The sequence below is a fragment of the Microtus oregoni genome, unplaced genomic scaffold (genome assembly GCF_018167655.1).
Source record: "Microtus oregoni isolate MIOR12 unplaced genomic scaffold, Mior012 000038F_ref0000394, whole genome shotgun sequence".
In the NCBI taxonomy this organism is placed as follows: Eukaryota; Metazoa; Chordata; class Mammalia; order Rodentia; family Cricetidae; genus Microtus; species Microtus oregoni.
In genome coordinates, this window is record NW_024543097.1 from 12403380 (window position 1) to 12430328 (window position 26949).

General features: G+C 40.9%; 2 protein-coding genes across 3 annotated transcripts in view; both read right to left on the reverse strand.

Moving 5' to 3' along the window:
• Nucleotides 1-26949, reverse strand: part of Man2a1 (mannosidase alpha class 2A member 1) — a 170133-nt gene that overhangs the window by 96956 nt on the left and 46228 nt on the right. For both annotated transcript variants that reach the window (XM_041631797.1, XM_041631796.1), the window contains exons 5-7: nucleotides 17711-17838; nucleotides 9835-10008; nucleotides 3379-3565 (exon numbers count right to left, since the gene is read on the reverse strand). In XM_041631797.1, the coding sequence (XP_041487731.1) occupies nucleotides 3379-3565; nucleotides 9835-10008; nucleotides 17711-17838 (489 nt within the window). The remainder of the gene's footprint in view (nucleotides 1-3378; nucleotides 3566-9834; nucleotides 10009-17710; nucleotides 17839-26949) is intronic.
• Nucleotides 13366-13744, reverse strand: LOC121433418 (60S ribosomal protein L36a-like). The gene has a single exon (XM_041631798.1). The coding sequence runs from the start codon at nucleotides 13684-13686 to the stop codon at nucleotides 13366-13368; it is 321 nt and encodes a 106-aa protein (XP_041487732.1). The 5' UTR covers nucleotides 13687-13744.

Sequence of the window (26949 nt, forward strand, 5' to 3'; positions counted from 1 at the left end):
ATTGAGAAAACAGGAAGAGAGGCTCATGAGATGAAATTAAATAAGCAGATGAGCCCAGAATCATGCCGTGTACAGAAAGCCAAAGCTGAGGAAACTAGTGTTTAAATGACAAGGATTTTTTCTTGTCTGGTATTCCAATTTTCACTTCAAAGATTATCCAAAAGTAAATTCCAATTCCCAATAGAAAACTTATGAGAGTACCTCAAAGAACATCAATAAGGAGCATTTTATGAAAAATAACATTTAATTAAACTTAGAGTCCCATACGGACTGTCTGAAATTTATAGTCTCTGAGACTGCTTTGCAAATAAAATTTCAGCAATCACATAGCAGCTTGATAAGTAGAATATAACGCACAGTTATCACATGATTCTTAGTTTTCTAAGCTTAAGTTTGTAACCATAGTGAGCACATGATTCTTAATTTTCTGAGATTAGCGTTTGGTCAGGTTTTAATCCTTTTTACCAAGTACATAACATTTCACATTTCCTAAAAATACTTTTAGATTATTATTTATAAATTCAAATGCATATGAGCAATGAGATTAACCACATATAAGCAGAACTTCCTCCCCAGAAAAAGGAATAAAAAGAAAATATAACAACAGATAAAAAACATGTACCAAGAATGAGCACCCAATTACACTCCCGACGTAGCCAAAATTTAGAAAAAAAAAATAGTAGACTAATAGATGAGACATAGCTTAAATATACATGGCTTATAACAGAGACAAAAGGCAGTGCAAACATTGCCATGCCTTTACCTTTGACATCCTTCATAACCTGTGAGCCCAGCTAAGAAAAACCAGCTACTACCTTACCATCCATCAAGAGATGGATGGATGAACAGCTAACTGGCCAGCACCCACATCTGAAGGCATGTAGCTACTATTTGTTCCTGACTTAGTCTATGCTAACAAATGTCAACTAAATCCCTAATTCTAAGGTTATCTGATATTCAATGAAAAGAAGCAATTCAAAATACAATGAAAGGGCAAAAATTAAAATGATGGAGTTTATTTCCTCTTTTGAAAATTAGAGGAAGCCAATGAACCAAAATTATCAAAAGATGGCACCTGTCTACCACAATTAAATCTAATTCTCTTTAGCTACTGAACAGGGAGAAAAATGTCACTAAGTTACCTGGAATACCTATATTTGACTTATTCTTATGACAATTTTTAAAAAAAAATAAGATGGTATACAGATATTAAACAACCAGCAGCTCACATTTCAAAAGTTTTTAAAACTCTACACAAGTATAGTGCAGATCATTCTCTCACATCCCTGAGGAGCCTGAAGCAACTTGAGAATCACTGCACTCGGTAGGCGATATATTTCTGAGGAACAATCTCTGAAAGGTTGCATAGCAATACAATTACACAAAATGTGTTTTGTCTCTAATAACACACTTCCTCCAACAGGCACCTTCAGTAGCACCAAAAGACTAAAGGGGTCTTCACCAACTGAAACACCTGGCTAACCTGAGAGGCTGTGAACACCTGTACATACAACTGCTTGCTAAGTAGACAGGCAACATCACTCATGGCCACTCTCCTCTTCACTATAGCCGCTGATAAATAGAGCCAAGCTTGCTCTCAAATGCCTGGACAACCTCTCCTAGAGGTACCCTAGGCACGGTCAGTGTCACAACCAGTGCAAAGTGAGAAGCTGATGAAACACAGCCTCACACACTCGAGAAGGCCGGCAGAGGTCTGATACAATGAGGGGCTCACACTGGCGTGTGTCCCTGATGATACAATGAGGGGCTCACGCTGGTGTGTGTCCCTGATGAAAAACCATCAAGGTCAAATGGCCCAGTATCACTTTCCTCCTCACAAACATTTTAAAAAGATTGTTTCAATTTTTGAAATCAAAACATAAACATGTAATTTCCCCCTTTCTTTTCCTCCCTCCACTCTTTCCCATGTAACCTCCCCCTTGCTCTCTCTTAAAAGTCCTGACTTCTGTTTATTTAATCATTGATCTGCGTGTGCATGTGTGTACGTTTGAGTGATCTGTGTGTGTGTGCATGTGAGTGATCAGTGTGTGCATGTGTGTGCGTGTGAGTGATCTGTGTGTGTGTGCGCGTGTGAGTGATCTGTGTGTGTGCATGTGAGTGATCAGTGTGTGCATGTGTGTGCGTGTGAGTGATCTGTGTGTGTGTGTGCGTGTGAGTGATCAGTGTGTGCGTGTGTGTGCGTGTGAGTGATCTGTGTGTGTGTGTGCGTGTGAGTGATCTGTGTGTGCATGTGTGTGCATTTGAGTGATCTGTGTGTGCATGTGTGAGTGATCTGCATGTGCGTGTGTGTGCGTGTGAGTGATCAGTGTGTGCATGTGTGTGTGAGTGATCAGTGTGTGCATGTGTGTACGTTTGAGTGATCTGCGTGTGTGTGCGTGTGAGTGATCTGCATGTGCATGTGTGTGCGTGTGAGTGATCTGTGTGTGTGTGCGTGTGAGTGATCTGCATGTGCATGTGTGTGCGTCGTGAGTGATCTGCGTGTGCGTGTTTGCGTGTGAGTGATCTGCGTGTGCATGTGTGTGCGTTTGAGTGATCTGCGTGTTTATGCACTACGATATAAATTTATTTAAAGTTACTCAACCATCCCCATATAACCTCCCCCTTGCTCTCTCTCAAATTCAAACCTCTATTTCTGATATATATATATATATACATATATATGTGTGTGTATATATATATATGTAGGTGTATATAATATATCACACCCCTCTCACTTTAAGTGTAAGAACTGAGTTTTGTAAGAGCCAAAGTGAGAAACTCTAAGTAACTTGAGACATTCCCTTCACCACTACACTTTCGCTGAAGAATCAGACCATCCTTGCGACTTTTGTTCACATGTATTTAAACATAAATAATTCTAATTTACGACTTCTATAAGTCAAAAACATCAGAAAGATGCAAAGCCGTGTATTCAACTGAGCTGTGCATACTCACCATTATTGAAATCATTATTAAGGTAAGAGATAATTATACTCTTCATGTGCTCCATTCCAATAAATGTGTTTTTGCAGGTGAGTTACTTTTCTTACCAATTTGTACAATGGGGACCAAAAGTCTTATTATCAACAGAAGTATATGAAATCAATCAAACCCAGTAGAAAGCTTTTATAATGAGTATAAAGGAGATGGTAATAACAGCATATTATAGGCTAGCCATTGTATATTGATCCACCATTGTTCACTTGCCATTAAATTATAACCCCTAAAGGTATAGTCGAGGTGCTAGCATTTTGAAGTTGCTTTAGATCTGGTTTGAATGAGGATAATGCTGGCTGCCAACACCCATTTATTCAATCCTTCAACAATTCAGAGTAGCCACAGTGTTCTTGGTGTCTCACAAACCATGTATTTTTATACCTGCTTTGCACATTTCCAGGAGATATTGCTTCTGGTGGGACTCCCCAGGGACAACCATATCTGCCTCCAGGAAGCCGTTTAAAATCAAACTGGCAGCATATTTTAGGGTCAGGTCCACAGGTGTGAGGGATGTCATAGCTGTAGAAGGGCATCATGTGGCACAAAATATCTGTGACGGATCCAAGATCTAAAATAAAAAGCCAACATATTTCTGTTCACAAAACTGTTTCTCCCTAGAACTATTCAAATGCCATTACTTTATACAAAATCTAGGTAATGCAAGCTGTGCCCTAGATCAGCAGTCACTTTTCTATCCCAGAAGCATTTCCCAGCCACAGCTGAAGGAAGATCTGAGGCTCACCCTCAGTCAACTCTTCTATCTGCTGGAACTGAAATAGAAAAGTCCCCGATGAACCAGCGATTGCTGACATGGAGGCTACAACCTGAGCAAAAGTAAAAGTTACAGCTGGCTCATGCAAAACCACGACCTTGTCCACCCCAGGCTGCCAGCTTCTGCTACATCTGTTCCTAGGGACACACTGTGACAGCTCCATCAGCCAGAGAGGCTAGGTGAGACAAGGAATAGTGAGAGCTAAAGGAAAAAAGAAGAAAGAGTGGGCAGAGGAGAAGGAAGCCCTGGCCAGAGGCCAGTTCCCTGCAGCAGGAGAGAAAGTAGAACACTGGAAAGTTCATGAAATGTCTCCTGCTGGTCCCCAGCAATGAGTCAGTGGCATTTTCCATCACAAAGGGTAGACAGGAAAGGGGAATTTCCAATTCAAAAATCAAAGCAAGCCAAAACAGTATAGAAACTAAGTAGGAGCTACTGAGAGAGGATTGTGTTTTGGTTAAGCCCTCCATGTTAGTGCTGCCCTGAACAGTCAGAAGCAGACCTCCAGGTGGGTTAGAGGTTAGAGAGAATGACTCTACTCGTTAACAGCCCCTCCTTTTATGCATGTATGCATTTCCAGTTTCAACAATGGGTATTGCTTCTTTAATAAAGACAAAGCAATCAACACATATTTTTAACAATGAAAACAATTGCTTCATTATGAAGAAAGTATGGAATATATACACACTAGAGTACTGCGCTGCGGTAAAAAACAATGACTTCTCAAATTTTGCATGCAAATGGATGGAAATAGAAAACACTATCCTGAGTGAGGTATCCCAGACCCAAAAAGAGGAACATGGGATGTACTCACTCATAATTGGCTTCTAGCCATAAATAAGGGTCACGGAGACTACAATTGGTGAACCTAAAGAAGCTAAATAAGAAGGTGAACCCAAGGAAAAACATATAGTTATCCTCTTGCCTATGGGAAGTAGACAAAATTGCCGGGGAAAAAATTGGGATCTTGGGGGTGGGGTGGGATGGGGGTAAGGGGAGATGGGGAGAGAAAAGTGAGAAGGGAAGGAGAGGGGGAACTTGGGGAAACAGGAGGATTGGGATAAAGGAAGGTTGGACAGGGGAGCACGGAACCACAATTCTTAGTTAAGGGATCCACCTTAGAGTTGGCAAGAGACTTGACCCTAGAGTGGCTCCCAGGAGCCCATGGTGATGTCCCCAGTTAGTCCCTTGGGCAGCGGAGGATAGGGAACCTGAAATGACCCTATCCTATAGCAATACTGACGAATATCTTGCATATCACCATAGAACCTTCATCTGGTGATGGATGGAGATAGAGACAGAGACCCACACTGGAGCACTGGACTGAGCTCCCAAGGTCCCAATGAGGAGCAGAAGGAGGGAGAACATGAGCAAGGAAGTCAGGACCACGAGGGGTGCACCCACCCACCAAGACAATGGGGCTGATCTATTGGGAGCTCACCAAGGCCAGCTGGACTGTGACTGAAAAGGCATGGGATAAAACTGGACTCTCTGAACATGGCGAACAATGAGGGCTGATGAGAAGCCAAGGACAATGGCACGGGGTTTTGACCCTACTTCATGTTCTGGCTTTGTGGGAGCCTAGCCAGTTTGGATGTTCACCTTCCTAGACATGGACAGAGGGGGGGGGACCTTGGACTTTCCACAGGGCAGGGAACCCTGACTGCTCTTTGGACTGGAGAGGGAGAGGGAGAGGAGTTTGGGGGAGGGGGAGAAGGGTGGGAAGAGGGGGAGGGAAATGGGAAGCTGGGAGGAGGCGGATACTTTTTTTTCCTTTTCTCAATAAAAAAAAAAAAGAATAAAACACACATACAAACTCCACCTAATTTGAAAATATCTTTCAAGCAGCCACATACTCAAGCCTATTAGAGAAGACCTAACCAGTTTTAACTACTTCTTTGGCAAAACTTTACACTATTCAAAAACCCATGTTCCTGTGCTATATACCCTGCAAGAGTCAATACACTATACCCCCAAGTGTGACACAGGACAATGGTCACTGATATTGACGCAGGCATATGGCCCGTCATGAGTCCCAAAAGTGGTAGTAACAGCCTCCAACTTTCTTCTTCTGACCAAGAAAAGGACATAGTGCCTTTCCTAACACCAGCTATTAGGCAGCTTATTTTACATAGTTCAGAATCCTGTGTTTGGTTGTGTCTATATTGTATTAAATCAAAATACAATTTCCTTATACACAGGATATTTTCTATATTCTGTCCTAGCTGTTGCAAACATATAAAACTACTCAATAATTTCTTGCCAACTGTACTAAATCAAAATATAATTTCCTTATACACAGGATATTTTCTATATTCTTTGCTAGCTTCTGTAAATACATAAAACTATTCAATAATTTCTTGCCAACTGGTAATTCTAAACAACCTGAAACATGCCAATTTTTAAGCAAAGCATCTTCAAATTACTTTTTTTTTTGTTTTTCAGGTTAAGATGTATGACATCACCCCACGCATGATGTAAAGCCCTGCAAGTTCTAAGCTTCCCTGAACAGTAAGTTTTGCCAGAATGATAGATAGACAGACAGACTGACTGATAGGTAGGTGGATAGGTAGATAGATATGTGATAGATAAGATAGATAGATAGACAGACAGACAGGGAGGGAGAGAGAGACAGCGAGAGAGAGAGAGAGAGAGAGAGAGAGAGAGAAGGGAGATAGTTAGGTAGATAGGTAAGTAGATAAGATAGGTAGACAGACAGACAGACAATACATAGCTAATATACCTAACTATGTTCCTTTGAAACACAGAAACACATATGGAACAGTTATTTTTTAGATATGGAATAACTTCTTTTCTAAATCACCTGGGGCACGGATTCCTCAGGAACCAATAGTAAGGTCGTCAGTGACCTTCTCACAGCCTTTCAGCAACAACACTTAAGAGGTGGAAGTCAGAGTCACCCATGGTCACTGGGGCGGAAGCTCCAACAACAGCCAGGACAAACAACCAGTCAGACCTTTCCAAGTGTCTGCATGAAACTCAACTTCCCTTTCTTGACCACACATGCCCTCAGGCAAATATTAAAAATAACTCGGTGGGAAAATAGTGCACACCTTTCTTTAATCCTGATACTCAGAGGCAGACACAGGCAGATTTCTGTGAGTTCGAGGCCAGCCTAGTCTACAGAGTGAGTTCCAGGACAGGCTCCAAAACTACACTGATAAACCCTGTCTTAAAACAAACAAGCAAACAAATCAGGAGGAGCACAAATAAACAGCTTGATGATAATGATGGGACTCAAAAAGGTGAAAAATATGAACAAATCAAATCCAAATCCAGTCAATAGCAAGAATTAATAAAATAAATCAGAGGAGAAACCTGCAACACAGAAAGAAATTTAAAAAAAAAAAAAAAAAGAATCAATCTAAGAGCTGGTTCCCTGAGAAGATAAACAAAGTTGACAAATCCTTGACCCAACTAACCAAAAGAAAGAAAGGACCCAAATTAACAGTCAGAAATGAACAAGGAATTACAATAGACATTACAATAGACAACAAAGAAATTCAGAATAGTATATGGGAATAGTTTAAAGACCTGAACTCTATTAAGTTGGAAAACCTAAAAGAAATGGATGATTTTTTTCTATGGCTAGTGAAACCACCAAATTTAAACCAAGAAGTTAACAACATAAACAAATCCCCAATAAATGAGCAAATTGAAACAGCCTTCCAGCTTAAAAAAAAAAAAAGTCCAAGGCCAGATGGATTTACATCATACTATTAGCTACCTTTTAAAAAAAACCTATAATACATGTAACCTTGTATATAAATATACATAAATAATTTTAATGAACTTATCTCATTGAGGTTAATAGTGCTAACCTTCCAAGAGCCAAAAACCACCTAATTAAAACCCCAATATGAGACAGAAAAAGCCCTTGTTGACGAGGGCTGTCCATGAGACTCCCCAAAACATACAGGCCTATACTACTGCCCTTGGCTGTCCCTAAGGCAGAAGATCAGTCCCTGATACAGAAGACCATGTCCTTCTAAAAGAAGGCCAGAGCTCCCTATACTGGAACTAACCTGAAAGACACTTCCCTGAGGACTAGCTTTCAATAGTATCAGAAATGCATGCAAGCTTCCAAAGGAAGGAGGCAAACAACAGTCCCACCCAGCTATAATGTCTACGAATTACATCAGTGACCAGCATGGTACAACAACCCTTAGGGTTCAGTAGCAGCATGCATCCCTTAGCGGCATCCAACATCTCTCTAACTGGACTTAGGTCACATTCAGCAAGAGGAAGACCATGTCTGGTACTGGAAAACTAGCTAACTACTCAGTACTTGTGAAACCACAGTAATTGGAGAAGCTATACTCACTACTTTATACTAAACCAGCGTAACTTCTAACAACAATCTAAACACTTGTCCTTACACTCCCAGGTGAGTTCAGTCTTCACTCTTCATTAAGGAAACTTCAGTTGCAACAGACAGTGATTAGTACAGAAAACCACAACCAATCAAAACGCAGAATTGTGGGGCACAGTCCCTTTGGATACAGCTAAAAACACTCCTGCACCTAAGCCTCAGGGAATATTGTGGAAGAAGGGGTAAAAAGATTGCAAGAGCCAGAAGACCAGAAAGTTTGCTATGAGATTGTGCTTTCAACTCATAAGTTACATCCACAAACTCTAAGCACCCTAACTGCCCAAACGAGTTATGAACAAGGAGGACACCAGTGGACATGCAAAACTGAATGGGGAAAAAGCCAAGGGGCCTCAAAACCCTAAGCAAAGAGCTACACACCACTAAGGAATGCTGAGAGCGAGACAAATAGTCTTCCCAAGGAAGAGCATACGAATTGGTTACTCAATACTAAATGTCAGCTCTGAAAACATACATAAGAGTAACACTAAACAGACTGTGCAGGTTACATTTAGAAAATATATGTATAATATATGCATACAATAACAACAAAAAGAGGACATTAACTTGAAAAAGAGCAAGAAGGATATATGGAAGAGTCTGGAAGGAGGAAGGGAAAGGGAGAAATGTTTCAATTACATTATATATAAGAAACAAAGAAGTAATAAATAACATAAATTAAGATGTTCCTATTCAATGGGTGCTGTGAAGGTAGAGACCTTCCATGAAGCCTAAACCCAGTCTCCTCCAGATAAAGTTGGATAAAATTTGCTCCATTTGTCTGCTTACAGGAAGACTAAGGTCTCCCTGGTGGGACAGGATCAAGGCCAGTTCGAGGCAGTTTCTTATAAGACACAGAGACAAGAGAGAAGGAAGGAGCACTAGCTGTGTGAGACACACAACTGCACAAGTTCTAAGGCATGCTCAACACCCTGAGAAAACAGTGCTTTCTCCATGGGACCTAAGGAAAAGCATGAGCTGCCGGAATACTAAACGCTGTATCTATTTACTTCTGCTGGTCATAGAAGTAACTCCACAGTTTTCCAAACATGAACTCACATGGATGTTTATAAGAATCTTGACACAACTACAATGGAAAATAATTGTCCTATAGCAAAAACTACTTTTTAGCAGTCCAATGTACAAGGCCTGCACTATAAATAATACCCACTGTGGTGTGGTGCTTTGGATGAGAATTGCCACATAGGCTCCTATGTTTGAACACTTGGTCCCAGTTGGTAGAACTTCTTGGGAAGGATTAGGAGGTGCGGCCTTGTTGGAAGGGTTGTGGTGATGGTGGCGTTGTAAGAGGTTGACAAAGTGGTGAATTTGAGGTTTTAAAAGCCAGTGCTATTCCAATTGGCTCCCTGTTTCGTGGTTATGTCTCAAGATGTAAATTCTCAGCTACTGTTCCAGGACCATGTCAGCCTGCCTGATGGCATGTTCCCTGACACACAGAGTCATGATAATCATAGATTTTAACCCCCTGGAACTATGAGCCTCAACAAGCATTTTCTTTTCCAAGTAGGCTTGGTCTTGGTGTCTCTTGATAGCAGTAGAAAAATGACTAAGACACCCACACTGGTGTAAGTTCAGAACCATACAGCTCAGTCAAATGGAATCATTGGCTTTCATCAAAAACTATATGCCCCAATTCTGCCTCCAAAACACTACATACCCCAATTCTGTCTCCAAAAGAATTCCAGAGTTTTTTGCAAAGAGAAGTGTTTTTTCACGGCATAATGGATTCTCTGGACGAGCATGTGTGAAAATCCAGAACGTTTTAGAAGATAAGCCATTGTAGGTGAATGTCCAAAAGGATCTATAGCCCAACCTGACCGAGGTTTCACTCCTGTTGATAAAGAAAAGAAGCGTTAGTTTTGTTTTGTTTTGAAGGTAAGTGAAATAAAAAGAAGTTACAATATGTTGAGACTCATCAGAGTTTCACAGACTCCTGGGCTTGAAGAGAAAGGAAACACTCACCACACCACCTCACAGCTATGATTAAGTGACTGCCAACCATTGGAGGTAGACCAACACTCAGTCTGTCATGGAGGATTAGACAACCCAGAGACCAGATGATTTGTCACTTCAAGTTACCCTTCAAATCTCAACAGCCTGCCATTAACTCCTTTAAACAGTCCAACATCATCATGCCACACACAAGGCAGACCTGATTGAAATAACTGCCCTGCACGCTCTGCTGAGTCTCAATGCGTCCTGATGTTCTTCCTTCCTTTCTCTCTACCTAGAATGAGGTCAACGGAAGGCTTCAAACATGGCTCAGAGCAGTTACAAGAGCCATCAGCTAAAATGTGCCTCTGCTTCACAGAGGACAAAAAGGGTGACAAAAATAAAGGCACAGGTTAGAGTTAATGAGACAAGAACATTCATCTAGCACTATAAAATCTGATCACTCGGTTAGTCAAGCCTCAAAAAGGCGTCTTCTATGCACTGTATAAAAGTTGGCAAAACTAATAGAGCTGTGCATGAGTTTTTTTGTTTTTGTTTTTTGTTTTCATTCAAGCACCTGTTTAGCATTCCCACACATCTACAGTGATGAGAGGCCTGAGGGTTTCAACAATGAGTTACGGCTGAACCTGGCTTGGGTAGCAGAGTTATCGGTCAAATAGCTATAACCCAAAGAAACTCCTAAGACAGGAGAAAAGGGAACCTTGTTGAATAATTCTAAAGAATAATGCAGGAAGCCACAAAGGAGACTGAGAGAAAAGGCAAAGACACATGCAAGACTCAATTTAGTCAAAATTACACACACACACACACACACACACACACACACACACACACACACAAGTTGGTGAGGAGGAGTAGGATAGTATTCTTGATGTATGGCCTATAAATTTATTATATTTAATTTCATCAGTTGTGCTGGACAGTTTCACGTTGACTCAAGACAAGTTATAGTCACGTGAGGAGGGAACCTCATCTGAGAAAATCCCTCCACAAGGTTGGGCTGCAGGCAAGCCTGTATGTCATTTCCTTAATTAGTGATCAATGGTGGAGGTCCCAGTCCATTGTGAGTGGGACCCTGGGCTGGGGGTCCGAACTACTATAAGAAAGCAGGCTAAACAACAAACCAATGAGCAGCGATCCTCCATGGCCTCTGCGTCAGCTCCTGCCTCATCTGAGTTCCTGTCCTGACGTCGTCCTTCATGACAAATTGTGAGTTTGAAGTGTAAGCCAAATAAACCATTTTGCTCCCCAAGTTGCTTTTGGTCACGGTGTTCCATCACGGCAACAGTAAACCTAACTAAGACATTAATAATTCAAATATCTGGGGAGAGAATGTGGACATATGTGTGGGCAGAGTGGAGACCAGAGGTGGGTACTAAATCCCCTGAAGCTGGAATTACAGGTGGTTATAAACTACCCAGCGTAGTTCTGTGAACCAAAAGCGTCCTCTGGAAGAGCAGTCACTGCTCTTAACTGCAGAGCCTTCTCTCTAGTTCCCTCCTCCAAACTATTAATTAGAAAGAAAAACTTTAATAAAGAAGTGTAGCAGGGTTTTCCTTGGCATTAAACGAATAATTTTTTAAGGGTAAGAGAAACATTCAGGAATAATATAAAAAAAAACAAACTTTTATAATTAAGAATAAATAGGAAATTCAGACTACTATAATAGTATATGTCACAAGCAGTTACAAATTATGTTTCTTCTTCCTTTTGCTGAAATGCTACCATCCTATTTTTCTACTCAAAATACCAACTACTTACATAAAGTATTGTTTAATACAGAAATTACTACATATAATTATTATTTTATGTTATAAAGAAAATGTTGGGCTTGTCATAAAACAATTTTAAATGACATTTTAGATAGAAAGCAGATTATATCTAAAATTACAGAAATACTTTTAGCATTATTTTAAAAATCTGCCCCCAACAGAAGGTTCTGTAAAAATAAACTGTTGCAGTAAGTTTTTCAAATGCCCATAACATTTTTGGAATGTAAAGGGTGCAATGCTGATTAGTTATGACATTAAATATCATAAACCAATAAATAATTCATATGAATGTAGCACATTAAGAAAGAAATCTCATCTCACTTATGAAAACAAATATAAAAATCATAAAACAAAACAAAACAAAAAAAACACTACACAAATTGAACTCCACAGCACCCAAGCCAGAAGGGACTTGTTCTGGAAGTCAATGACTTTTTAATTGAGCAAACTGCGATCACACTCACACAACAAATTAGAAAAACCACATAACGTTAATAGTCATTTAAAAGAAATGCAGTATATACTGCAAATTAGAAAGTACTGAAAAGAATTTTCTCAACACTATTAAAAGATATCTACATAAAATAATAGGCAACATCTACTATCTTTAACCAATTTCATAAGAATCTGAAATAAGGCAATTGACACTTTTAACATGTGACTATGTCAGAATGTTTGAACAAAGCAAACAGATATATGGTCTAAATACTAACTGTACTAAACAGATAATTTTCATTTTTTTAAGGTAGGACAGATACTATACGATAATTTATCTAAAATATTAGCAGTATAGCATTAAACAGTTAAAAGAAAGAAGATTGTTACTGTTATGGCTGAGTTAACTGTAGACTTGGCAGATTCTAAAACCATCTAGGTGATAGGCCTTGGGCATATCTGTGAGGAACTGTCTTGACCATGTCAACTGATGGGCAAAGACACCTCTCAGTTGCAGTTAGGGTCCGGGCTATGTGTGTGGACACAGTGGGTTGAGCACTGGTTGGCATTCGCTGCTCTCTTCTTAAGGTGGATTCAAGGGAGCAACTGCTTCATCTCCTGACACCTTAACTTTCCCCTCGTGAAGGACTGTGACACGGAGCTGTGAGCTAAAATAAATTCTTTCTCCAATAAGTTGTCTTGTGAAAGTATTTTATCACAGCAATGGTAGGAGAAACTAAGAAAATCAAAGAACAGAGGCTGGCAAGATGGCTCAGTGGGTAAAAGCACTTGCTGTACCAGCCTCATGACCTGAGTTCAACACCCAGAATTCATGGTGGAAGGAGAGAGCAAACTCCTAAAAGCTGTCTTCAGACTACCATGCATGTACTGTAGTACACATATATCTGCATCCACCTACACACAACACACACATGGGGGGGTACACTCAGAGACAGAAGGATTAATAAAATCTTTTTTTTTTTTTGAGTGAAAGCTCATGATTTTATTGTCTTCATAACAAGGTCAGCTTAGAATTGGATCACTTGTCCCTTTCTCTTCTTATCACCACCCAGTTCAAAATGCTTGCATCTCTTAATAGCCAGCATCCTCTTAGATCTGCAGTTGGGCTCCACACATTCCAGTCTCAGCACAATCTTCTTTGTAGTTTTTGCCTTTTTGTGGAAAATAGGCTTAGTCTGCCCACCATAGCCACTCTGTTTCCTGTCATAACGCCGCTTTCCCTGGGCATACAAAGAATCTTTGCCCTTCTTGTACTGGGTCACTTTGTGGGGTTGGTGTTTGCCACATTTCTTGCAGAATGTACGGCGGGTCTTAGGAACGTTCACCATGTTGGCGGGTGCGATATAGGCACAGAAAGCGGATTAATAAAATCTTAAACAACAAATGAAAAATCATAAAAATAGTAGAAAATCTTCATACAGCATATATATGAAATGGCTCCGATTCTAAACAAAGAACACACACACAAAGGTAACAACCCAATTGAAAGGGGTGAGACTTAAAAACTTCAAAATAAGCAAAACAATGGGCAATAAACACAAAAATGTACTCAACATTCTTAGCTGTGAAATAAACGCAAGCTGAAACAATAAAATCATTTTATCTCTACTGAAATCATTACTTGAAAAGACTGGCATTAGAAATGTTGGCAAAATATGGAACAAACTCATTGCTGGCTGAATGTACAATAGTAAAAGCACTCTGCAAAGCTTTGCCATACCTATAAAGTTAAGCACAATATACCCAGCAATTCTATTCCCAGTATTTATCAATGACAAGGAAATATGCTTTAAAAAGAGCTCGTGAAAGCCTGTGTCATACAGCGAGCATCTAGAAGCACACTACAGACATTTCACAGAAATATACTTTAAAAACCAAAAGCTACCCAGCGATGAAAAGGAGTGAATTAAGAATATATGCAAGTCCCAAACATAAAAACCAATCACTGCTTTATGGTAGTGACAAGATATAAGAAAGCTATACAAAAATCAACACACAGAGTTATATACACCAACAATAACTACTCCTAACTGAATCAAAAAAATAAATCCCACTTACAGTGGCAACTAATAAAATAAATATCTAGAAGCAAATACAACAAAGAAACGAAAATAAAAGCCATGAAAACATTACTGAGGAAAACAGGATCTACATGAATGGGAAACACAGCTCATGTTCACATAACAGGATTTTGTGTGGCTAACATGGAAGTGTTTCCTGTTAGACCAACATATTCTACACATTCGTACCAAAATCACAACTTGTATTTATTTATTTTTATCTTATGTATAAAAGTGTTTTTGCCTCCCTGTACAGTTATGTACACAAATTTGCATGAAGTGCCCAAGAAGGCCAGAGGAGAGCAACAGATCCCCTGGAACTGGAGTTACAAGCAGGTTTTAGGGTTTACAAGTTATAGGGGTTCACGAATCCCAGGCTGGCTCGGACTCTAGTAGGTAGACCAGAAAGACCTCAACCTCCTGAGTGCTGGGACTACAGACACACCACCATGTCCAGTTTATGTGATACTAGGAACTGACCCCAGTGCCCTGTGCATGCTAAGTATTCTACCTATGAGCCACATCCCCAAGCACAGCTAGTAGTACGGGAAATATTAATTAGGTGACCTAGCATTCATGGACACATGTGTGTCCATGTGTGCGAGCACACACACATGAGTAAACAATTTTTTTTCTTTTACGTTGGTATGATAATGCTCCTGAATATCACATTTTAATACAAAGCTATATAATCAAGATAGTGTGATACTGACATGAGGGTAGACATTCTCAGAAAGAATGACAGGACAATTCAAGAAGAGAAGAAGCATCTTTTCAACAGGAGTGTTAGGACAAAGGGACACTGTCATACAAAAGAACAAGTGTGAAATTCTACCCATATCTCACACGCACAGGCTAACTGAATCACAGATATAAAACCTAACCCCAAAAATTATCAGGAAAAAAAAAAAAAACTAACACATGGCCTTGGCTGAGAAAATGGCTTCTTACTATGCCATCAAAACCACAAGTGACAAAGAACAAGGAAATCAGACATACTTGAAGAGAAAACTCAACCTGGGCGGAATATGCAGATTTTTCTTGGCCAAAACACTATTTATACAGCATGCACATTTTTCTTAATATTATAAAAGAGAGTAATTTAAAATATAAAGGAAGAAGTAAGCATAATGGTTTTATGTACATATTGCATCATTTCACTAAAGAAACCCCGCATTCTGATTATCTGTGGGGAATTCTAGAACCAATCTCCAAAACTTATATTCAAAAATGTGAATGGGAGCCTGGGACAGAGAGCAAGAGAGGTGGGCACTGATGGATATGAGGTTTGTTGTGTAGATGTGAGCATAACACACCACCAAACTGTAGACTTTAAACAAGTACACTTTGTTATATGTAAATCTGTCACAATCAAGTTATAAGACAAAATTATACTGTACAAAGAAACTAGATGCAAAGGAGTATTCTATGAATCTATATGTGAACTCTTCAAAAAGCAAAATGCATCTACAAAAGCAGAAACCCAGGAGCATTTGACTGGAAGGAGAGAGGGGAGGGGAGCAGAGAGCACTCTCAGGTGATATATAAAATGAGTATATATGTGTATCTGTCAAAACTCACCAACCTCTATGCTGAAGATATATACACTGTACAGCATTCAAGTTATATTTCAACAAAAGTTGAACATTAAGAAAAACCTACAAGTGAGGTGAGGTGGTTTAAAAGAAAATGTCCCCCAAAGGGAATGTTACTATTAGGAGGTGTGGCTTTGTTGGGGTGGGTGTGGCCTTGTTGAAGGAAGTGTGTCACTGTAAAGGTGGGGCTTTGAGGTCTCAGATATGCTCAAGCCATACCCAGTGTCTCAGTTCACTTCCTGTTGCCTGCAAGTCAAGACACTCCACTCCTTCTCCAGCACCATGTCTGCCTGCATGCCACCATGCTCTCTTCCATAATGATAATGGACTCAAGCTCTGAAAATGTAAGCCAGCCCAGGTAAATGTTTTCCTTTACAGGAGTTGCTGTGGTCATGGTGTCCCTTCACAGCAACAGAAACCCTGACTAAGATGTGAGGTTTATAAACAGTGGCTCTCTTGGCTTATGACGTATGTCAGTGTTTAAGGAAAGTGGCCATTGTGTACAGGTCTGAAAGCTTCCCCTGTGCCCACACGATCACCTAGGCTCACTGACTTGTTAGAACTTGAGTGTCCGAATACTGTCACACAGCTGTGACTTAGGACAGAGAAAGGACAGAGTAAAAGCGTCAAAGATAAAAGGCACCACAACAATGGTAGGGGAAGAGAAAACAAAATCCGTTAGTAACTGGTATGTGTGGAAGTTTTGTAGGATCTCTTTGCAGTAGATTTAACTGTGTTAGAATAAAAAGGAAAGAAATAGTTATAATAGTGAGGAATTTTTAACCCTAACAGAGAAAAAAATAAATAATAAATTACCTAGAGATAAATTCAATAAAAATCATAAGTGCTTATCGTATAAATGCTATAAAAGTTATGGTGAGATATGAAATATTTGAAAAGAGCTTCATGCCATGTTACAGGCAGGAGAAGATGTCAATCCATTTCAGGTTTTAGTGAACTGTAGAAGATGCTGTCAACCCCACAGCCTCCTCCTCATTTCTCTTGGGAGAAGTCTTTTTCTCAGATGGACCATCTCCACAGGTCCAGGCACAAGAAGGACTGACTGCCACCTACAATTCCATCTCCCTGGAGACCATCACCATCGAAACAAGTCCTGTCTGTACCTCAGTGATAAGCACCCGACTCATCAACTCAATGAGATAAAATATTCAGAAAAATGCCTTATCCTCAAGGTACTGTTTGCTAAACCGGGTGGTAGGGGAGTGTTTCTGCTACCAAGTGCCCTCTTTCTTACACACTGCTTAGAGAAACTAGGGTAAAGACCAAAGCACAAGCAAGATGAGCTCAAGGAAACACTCTCAACAGTGTACATCATGCCCCTGTCTCCAGAATTGTTCACAATACTATAAAGGCCTTTACCTTTTTCTTCTCCCCCATACTCATTTGGGATTAAGCTAATAGGGTTTTGCCTCCTATGATCAAGTCTTAACTAATATATAATTAAAATAATAAACTTCTAAACAAAATAAAACATGGAAAAATAAGATATAAAACAAGATTAATGACCTTAAATGGAATTATCGTGGCTATGAAATTGAGATAATAACCTAATAAATATGATTAGCGAAGAATAAATTATTCAACAATTACGAGGACTATTAGTTCAGATTCCCTAAGTGCAACTTCCCCAAACAGCCCGAAATGAAAGGGGGGAGGGGAGACACATGAATACATACCTAGATTTTTTTCCAGCCATTGATGCCCTTCAATTAGTTGGTCAATTAAGGCAAAATAATGTGCCGTGGCTTCATCAGGCATAACCCAGCCACCCGTCACAATCTCGAGCTGACCGTTCTGTAGCAAGCTAGGAGAAAATAGATAGAGGTTAAGGTAACAACAGTGACAAAGTTCCAAGAAGAAACTGAAATACACCAAGATTTAAGATGAACCTTTACAAGTGGCCTGCACTTAAGTGGGGGTGGGTGGGGAGTGGGCATTTCTTTTGAAACAAGTCACTGAGTTTCAACTCCAGCCCTCAGGGATGAAGTACCCATGGTAAAGGATTTCGGGTGACCCTTATTTTCCCAGGACACGATTTCCAAGGAGGTATAGTAGGAAGAAGACTTCTGGGGTCGGGAGCTCCAGGGTTTATTTTTGAACCTCACAGTCATTGAGCAACATGGTCTACTCAGGTGATGAACCTGGCATTTCCTGGACTGTCATTTCAAAGACGGTGTCTACTTCAATATGCCGGTATCAGAAAGTGTTATTTACCTCTGCTCTGTCAAGTTAATAAGCACACCACTCAGTAAATGCAATAATTAAGTACTGTGTTTCAGTTTTAGTAAAATGTGGGCGATATGGCTTTTTTGGGACCGTTGAAAGCTATACCTTGGGACCGTTGAAAGCTATACCATTACTGTTATTTGTTTGCTGAGTATTCCTTTGCAATAATGCCAGACAAGAGAATGGCTACTAATTGTTAGTTAGTAACATCTCTTTCTTTTTCTTTTGTATTTCCAATACAACCACCTGTCCATTTGAGAGGTGTGGAAGTTCACAGAGCCAGGAAGCTTTTATGATTATTCATCAAGACGTGAAGAAAAAACAAAACAAAAAAAAGCTAGAATTTCTAAAAACTTCATTTAAGAACACAATTAAGTCCAAGAGCGCTTGCTGTTCCCTCCCATCTTCTGGACAATGGGCTTTTACTCAGTTAGTTCTTTTGTACTGACCCTTGTATCTAAGTCTGCCACACTCCAGAGGCTGTGTGGATCTGACCACTGGACTAAAAACCCGAGGTTGATAACCAGACTTGTAAGCAAAGAGTGGAGTTTAGTCCCTGCCCATCAAATATGGACATGCATTCAATTTCATTGTTTCACTATCCTAACAAACACAACTGTAGAAATTTTCCAATATAATTGCTTAATAACAAATCATTTGCTGGGCTTAACTAGACAGAAACTTCAAGTTAATAAGAACTAAAATGAAATGAAAGAGAAAAATTATTCCAAAGATGGAACCTTTTCTTTTCAATTTATATCAGCTTTATTTTGTTTGGGAAAAAAAAATAGTCCTATCCTATGCTATAGGCTTGAATGGTCTCCAAGAACAGCCAACCAAGGAAAGCATTATGCAATATATTCAGTAGGGTGATTTCTCCAGCTGCACTTGTTAGTAACACATCCCTTCCTTGGGAAGCCTTGGCTGCTACTCTGAAGGTACTCTGAGTTGATAACCAGACTTGTAAGCAAAGAGTGGAGTTTAGTCCCTGCCCATCAAATATGGACATGCATTCGATTTCATTGTTTCACTATCCTAACAAACACGTACTGTAGAAATTTTCCAATACACAATGGGTACTATAAGGATGGCCTCTTTCTAACTAAAACGTTAGCAAGCAATTTGATACTGCTCCTCTTCATCCAACCTAGACGGTTCTAACTACCTAGGTGTCTCAACCCAAATATAACTTACCCAGAAGTGTCCAGGGGGCCCTGAGCAAGTCAGCACTCCCCCCTGCCTCCTCACTGTATGACAACACGGCTTTTATCACAAACCAAAAGTACCTGTTTATTCCTATCTGCCGTTTGCCCTCTCTCCCTCCCACCCACATAATACAGGCAACAAGAGAACAGGGATCAGACAGGCAGTTACACGCCCAACTCTGAGAAGCCTGCTTTGGAGCAACAGCTCATGAGACTTTCCGTTTAACACCAGTAATTAACAAGTAGTTCAAATTAGGTCAGACTTGCATAGAAAATAAATCAATAAGGATAAAGTCGGTTAGAATGGCGTTTCAATAATGCAGACAGTGGTAGAAAATATGGAAGAGGAGGAAATAAGGTTCCTAAGAACGTATCTGCGAGAACTCAGGCTCTGATTGGGACAAGAAGAAATGAGTACTGGTAACACCGCAAAGGTGACTCAGAGTTCCCTGGTCCAGGTGTTTAACAGAGTGATGCTAATAAACATCAGACCAAGGGGAGAGAAGTCGCTTTGCAGTATGAACGTAATTCAGTCTGGGCCAGGCCACAACAGCAGTGTTTCCAAAGGGGGTTGACGGCAATGGCCAGTTAGATCAGGGAAAGTCTCCTGGATAAATAAAAATCAGTTTCCCAGACAGAAAGGAAAGGAAATCAGAATGGACAAGAAGTCTTTAAAAAGAAAATCGAACAGAGAGTCGAAGGTCAGGTAGGAAAATGAGCAGAAATGGAATTGATAAGAAATGTTAAAGATAAATAAATCTATGAAAAACATCTAGAAAAGAGTCAAGCAGCAAAACCTGCCCTTATAGTTTGTAAAAAGTGCTAACATCACTGTAACTATGACAGAACAGACACAAAGTGGGTCAGACGGTAAAACCGAGAAGCGAGTTGTTCAAATACAGGCATTAATACGGGCATCAGAGTGATTAGAAAAAAGATCACATGAGAAAACTAAGATCATGGTATGGAAACCCAGGGACTTCTCAACACTGTGTCCATGCAGGCCTTTAAGAAAAACGATAAGCAGACCAGAACAAGAGCGGGCCAGAGGAAGAGCAGTTTCAGTTTATCTTAGCATCTTTTATCCAGACAAGACAAAACACTAAGTAGAAGAAAACAGTGTGAATCTTAAATATGCAGTCCCAACCTAAGTGCTATGACAGGGGACAGGCTCAATCAGGTTAGCAAACCCACCTAGTCTGTGGCAGCATCTGTCTTCCTACTCTGGGAGCCTGGGAGCCATCCACAAGAATAGGAAAAACCAGATTATCAAACCAAGCTTCTCACAGTCAGGAAGGTTTGGTTTGACATAAATCCTTACCGAAGCAGACAAAAGAACCTGCCACGCAATCACTCATACATTCACCATGTCAACAAGAACAAGAGAAGTACAGCCAAACGGTGGGTCTACAGCAGCCTCACACTTACAGTCCCTACTGTTTGCAGTCACGTGAAAGTTCATAAGACAGACTGTGACTGTACTTTCTAGACTTCAATATTCAAAAGAACTATGGGAAACACCTATAGCTACAGAAATATTTACTTAAATACAATGTACTCAGTGTTCAACGGGACCAAATAAAGCATTATCTGGATAAGCAGAGGAAAACAATCAAGACAAGGCCACATAAAGTCTATACTTAGTCTCTGCTAAAAGGCTCTCTGCTGTCTGTCAGACTTTCCAATGCACATGCCATAATCCTAACGTGTAAACATGAGACCTACATGCAAACATAAGCAGAGAAGACACACCTAGCAAATCCGACAGCCCAGAAGCCAGCCCCTAACTTCCAAAATCACCTAAAGCTCACGCTTCACTTTTTACAATGGCCGCTAGCTGCCTGGTAAAAGACACTAACCACAGATCCAAGTCTCTCCTTCAGTGCTGGGGAATTTCATAGAAAACGGTGAGAGAAATTACTGATCAAAAATAAGCCGACTGTGTCTGTCACTGCTCATTTGGCCCAAGACACAGCTCTTAGACTTGAGAATTCACTGCAATGCTCGAGAAGTGGTAAATCATTTTTAGTGAGTGTCATGTCTTCCTCCATGTAGACTCATCAGACAGACATTTGCAATTTGGTCACACACAGAAGGAGACACTCAAAGAGCTTTTCTCCCTAATGGGGAAATGGTTACAGACAACTTAGTAGCAAACAATGCATCACTTAGCAAGCTTCAAAGAATCACAAATTAATTTCACATGAGAAAATGAGATGAATTTGTAATTATGCATTGGGGGAAATATGAAATAATGTAAGATGACATCCTGGGTTTCATTCTTAAATACAAAATTAGTTAAATGGAAAAGTTAAAAAAAAAAAAAAGATGGTGTCTCCTAAAGAATCAACTGATGCCTGAAGACTTTTGCCAATCAGATCAACCGATGCACACTCCCTAGGTGTGTACTATCTAGTTGGGGAGCACAAGCAGGACTCTTTTAAACTCCATATGATAACCCTCGATCCCTGGACTTTCTAATGCCCCGAATGCCAGACATCAGAGACTGAGTATAAGAGAATAAGAAGACATGAGTCATCTCCATTATTCCTTCATTATTTCATATCGACTCGTTCCTCCCCCAGCTTGTCATGTCTTAGCAGCCTAGAACATCTTCCCTGCTAACACTGGTCTATCTAGCTCTGAGGAATGAGTTCACTATTAGCCATCACATCCTACCCAAACTTCAACGAAGCTATCACCTTTCATAAGCTCAGCAACCGTCTTCCATAACATTTACAACCTAAACGAATTATACATCTGCATGTTTACTGCCTTTTTCCTCCAATAGAGCACAAGCTCCAGGCAAACGGGAATTCTATCTGTTAAACATTTAACACTTAGGGGGTTCCTACCAGTACAAAAACGTAAGAAAGGGGTACCAATAACACTCGAGGCAAACAAAGCACAAGTGTCAGAGATGACAGAAATAACTGAGCTCTACAAAAGAAAAAGAAATGTCACCTCGTCCAGAAGGAAACACAAGCCGAATGAAAGTGGCCTGCCACGTCTCCCCTATCAGGTTACACAGATCAGAAGGTTGCGCAACATTCTATGATGCCGCAGACATGTGGACACAGGTATTCACACATCCTAACGCCAGGATTCGTCCAGCTGCAGACTGCAGATGGATCCAGAGGCACTCGGAAAAGTCAGCAAGAATTAACACTAAGACAAAAGATAGGCTCTGTCTTAGCAAGGAGCTGGAAGTTAACAACTGGGTCACAGTTGGCCGTGATTAATTCAGCAAGTTTCTCTCATAAGAAACTTTCTAAAAGTTCTTCAAGATATGCATTTCAAGGCTGGGCATGGTGGCACACACCTTTATTTAATTCCAGCACTTGAGAGGCAGGAGGATCTCTGTGAGTTCAAGGCCAGCCTGGTCTACAGTGAGTTCCAGGACAGTCAGGACTACACAGGGAAACCCTGTCTCAAAAAATCCAAAAAAGATGTAGATTTCATTAATTCATCTTTTATTGCCAAGTAGTGTTCTATCTTTTTAATCCATTATCTTGTTGACGGACATTTGAACTATCTCCAGTCTACTGTGGAAATGTAAGCACAAATCGTTTTGTGAGCATGATTTCATTCCTCTCAGGTCAGTTTCTAGACCAGCACCTCACACGTATCATGCGTGTTCATTTGGAAAACTCTTGAGAAGTCACCCTCTTTAAGCTCCTCCCAGCAAGCCACCCGAGTGTCCCAGGTGCTGCACACTGTCCCTGACCTTTGCTGCCATTCACTTTTTACACCGTAACCGCCAGCCTCTGCAATATCCTCCCTGCTGACCAACTTGCAGGCGTCTGAGATGCCATGTTCTCGCTAATCTTTGGCCTTCTCCTCAGAACCTGGAATTCCATCCCTGTCCTCTGACACTCTCTTCTCGCTAGCCAGTTTTAGTCACTCTCCGGTTTCATCCTGAATACTACAAGCCTCCAAATTCCACTGAAAACAACGGTTTCTTACAGGGGTGTGTTTAACTGCGCTTTGCCTCTTCCCTGAGGGCTTACCTTGGATCTTAGCACAGTAAATATTTGTTGGATGAATAGCACAGTAAACAGGGGAAGGCTTCTGGGATGAGGTAATATTTTACCTGAGTCATGGGAAAGATTAGATATGAAATTACCCAATGTATAAAACAACAATGTGTGTATGAGGCCATCAGTGGCTAGGGATGCCATGCTGGCCTGGAAATTACTGAGGCATGCCTAGGGGCAGAATTTAAGATGGGAGGCAATCAGGGACAAAGGCAGAAAGCTGAGCAAGAACACAATGGTTGCACTTTTGAACTTGTGTGTCACTGAACACCTTAGAGCACAGAGGGAACATGGCAAGAAAACTGTTGGTGACACAGAAGGCACAGGAAGTGGCAGGATTGCTGACTAGGCAGAACTGACAAGGATTTGGACCTAATTGGTCACAGTCTGAAGGCAGGTTGAAAAACAAGGAGCCACAGAGGTCAAGAGCACTGAGTTCAAGGGCATCTGCGCCACCCTGATCCTTTCTCCATTCCTAGTGGGAGGGTAACAGAGAGCCCCACCAAGGAAAGTCAGAGAGCTCTGAGTATTTAACATGCCTGGCACACAGCACACTCAACGGGTCTGGGATTCTCCTACCAGATCATTACTGGGCTTTGGACCCAGAAGTACTTAAGATGCTAGGCAACAGGACCCTGGAGGCAGAGGTGGACAGATCTCTAAGAGCTCAAGGCCAGCCTGACCTCAGTGGACGACACGACCGGGGTTACACTGGGAGAACCTGTCTCAAAACAAAACAAACAAAAACAAACACGCACACAAAAACAACAACAACAACAACAAACACAGCCATCATGAATAAAGAGAAGTGATAAAGGTGAGGTACAGTGTCCCCTCAACAGGTGAGGACCTGAGCAGAGGAAGAACCCAGGAAACCAGCTGCTTCCTGTCAGCAGTGCTCTGGTCTCTGATGAAAGGCCACATGCTCTAAGAACAATTCAAATCTGCAGCTGACTCTAGACTTCACAAGACACACGGACTTCACACTGCTCTGGAGATTTTACAGCAGCCTTTGGTTAGACACCATAAAACCCGACCTCTATAAACGTGTAATAAATGAGTCGGTGTAAGAGCATTAATGGCCCATTCTTCTGGGAAAACCCAAAGTGTGTATCCACTAAAATCTTAGTATTTAAGCAAGTAGCGGCAAATATTTCTGCGCTCAATGAAATGTTCGCTTAAGTACAAGGCTGGATAAATGTAACAGGAGGCCTAAAATATTAGATGGATAGATATGCCTCCTTGAAAAAAATAACAATAAACCTACAAATATGGCAAATTACAACGTCTACACTGAACAGTGGGCAGCAGACATGAAATACAATTTCACACCAACCAAAACAAACCCACGGTGAGGCTGGTCATGAGTAAACACACAATGTTCCCGGTTCCAGGCACCCAGTGAGTTTCTGCACTAAACACTGCCCGTGACAGCAGGAGCAGATGCAGCCCAAAGGCCATTCCACTGTCTCCGGGCCCAGGCAGGAAGTTCAAGAGAACCAAACATCATCCAGCTGGCCTGCTTTTCAATGGGTGCAGACAGCATGTAGTACATAACCACATATGGCCCAGAATATCCCAATGTGAAGCCAGAAAAGTAAACAAAACAAGCACAGACAGAAAACACGCTGATGACTTAATGGACGGAAGTTTCTTCTAAGTCCTCCAGACACATGTTCCAAGGGGGCACTGTGACCGTAATGGATTAGATTATTCTGAATTATAAAAAGCAATAAAAAGCTCAATGTTATTTGCATGGATCTCTCCTTAGTTAACTTGATTCTCATCTTTAAAGGTTTATGAAGCTATGGGGAAAGAAGGCAACAAATCATTGGTAAGAGTTGTTCCCAGGACCACTTCTGCTGCTTCTGCTAAATCCCCCCCCCCCCCCCCCCCCCGCATCAGCTGCTTTTCTTCTGGGGACAAGGAAGGCTTCAAGGGACTCTGTTAGCATCCAGAGGCCTGTGGGGCAGCAGCTTTATACATTTATCTTCATGGGGGGGGGGGGGCACTGTTTAAACATTTTAGCAGGCATCAAAAAAATCTTATCAGTCACCTACTTAGCACTAGTTAAGAATTTTAAATAATGAAAACAAAAATCTAAAGATGTGTTAAGTTTGCTACAAAAGGCACAGATGTGGCCTATGTTTACACAACAAGCACTATGGGCACTCTGTTCAAGTAAGAAAATTAAATGCAACTGCTCTAGGTTAGCATTTCTCAATCTGTGGGTCCTAAGACCATCAGATAACACAGGTATTTACATTATAATTCATAATAGTAGCAAAATGACAGTTATGAGGTAGCAATAAAAGTAATCTCGCGGTTGGGGTCACGACAACACAAGGAACTGTATCAGGAAGGATGGGAACCAGGGCTCTAGATCCATAGTCAGATGGCATAATGGAACACAAGTGAGTAGTCATAGCCAGAAGAGAATTTCAACAAACTTAAGGAAAACCGAAACTCAGTTTTCTGAAACAGCTGTAATTAATACACACACACACACACACACACACACACACACACACCACACTGCCTAGCAAAATGGCATCACCACTCATCAAATCCTTTACTTCCCACGGCCAAAGAAGCAGCTTCTACAAGATACACCGAAGCTTGCACAAGATGAAGAGACTGAGAGCTGGGTTCTAATCTGAATCCTACCCCCAACTACCATCTTAAACACTGTCTTAAACACTGAGTTGAATCATATGAAACTGGCAGTTTTGCACAAATCAAAAATAGTAACACTTTTCAATAGTTCAGTCTAAATTAAGTGAACAACAAGCAGACAAAAACACACAGGGAAGAATCGAGAAGGGACCGTGCAAATGCCACGAAGTTGGCGGCATTTCTCATAGCGTACGGAAGTAACACAGATTTGACTCTGAGCCCACTGCTGACTGTACGGAAAACTGGACAGAGTCCTCTGCGTCAATGAGGACTCTTGGAGGCTCTGGTGTAGCCCCTATTTTGTGGACTGTAGCTCCTATTTTGTAGACTGCAAGAAAGCTAACAGTCAGGACCTTTCTCCCCTTGCATGCTGTTACCAGGTACAACCCAAAAACCTACCACCTTGGTTTCTCTGTATTTCAAAAACAATTAGAAAAAGGGTAATTAGTGAAGGAAAATGGATTTCTCTAGAGGATGTCCAGAACTAGAGAGAGAAAGCCTTCCTGCTGTTAGAGCCAAAATAAAACAAAGGCCCCCTGAACAGTGTTTGCTGATTTCCTTGTGGGAAGCTGTCAGATCTGTACAGGACAAAGTCTCTCCCTGAGACTAGTTCCTCCTCAGCCCAAGGGCCTCAGCCTTCCCTCCACCAGCTGAGGAAATCGACATTCCTAGAGGTCCCAGCTTCACAGCGTGCAGCACCTGAACCCCATGTGCACATTGCCAAACACAGCAGACAGCAAGCACAGTCCTAAAGAACCTAGATTCCGCCTG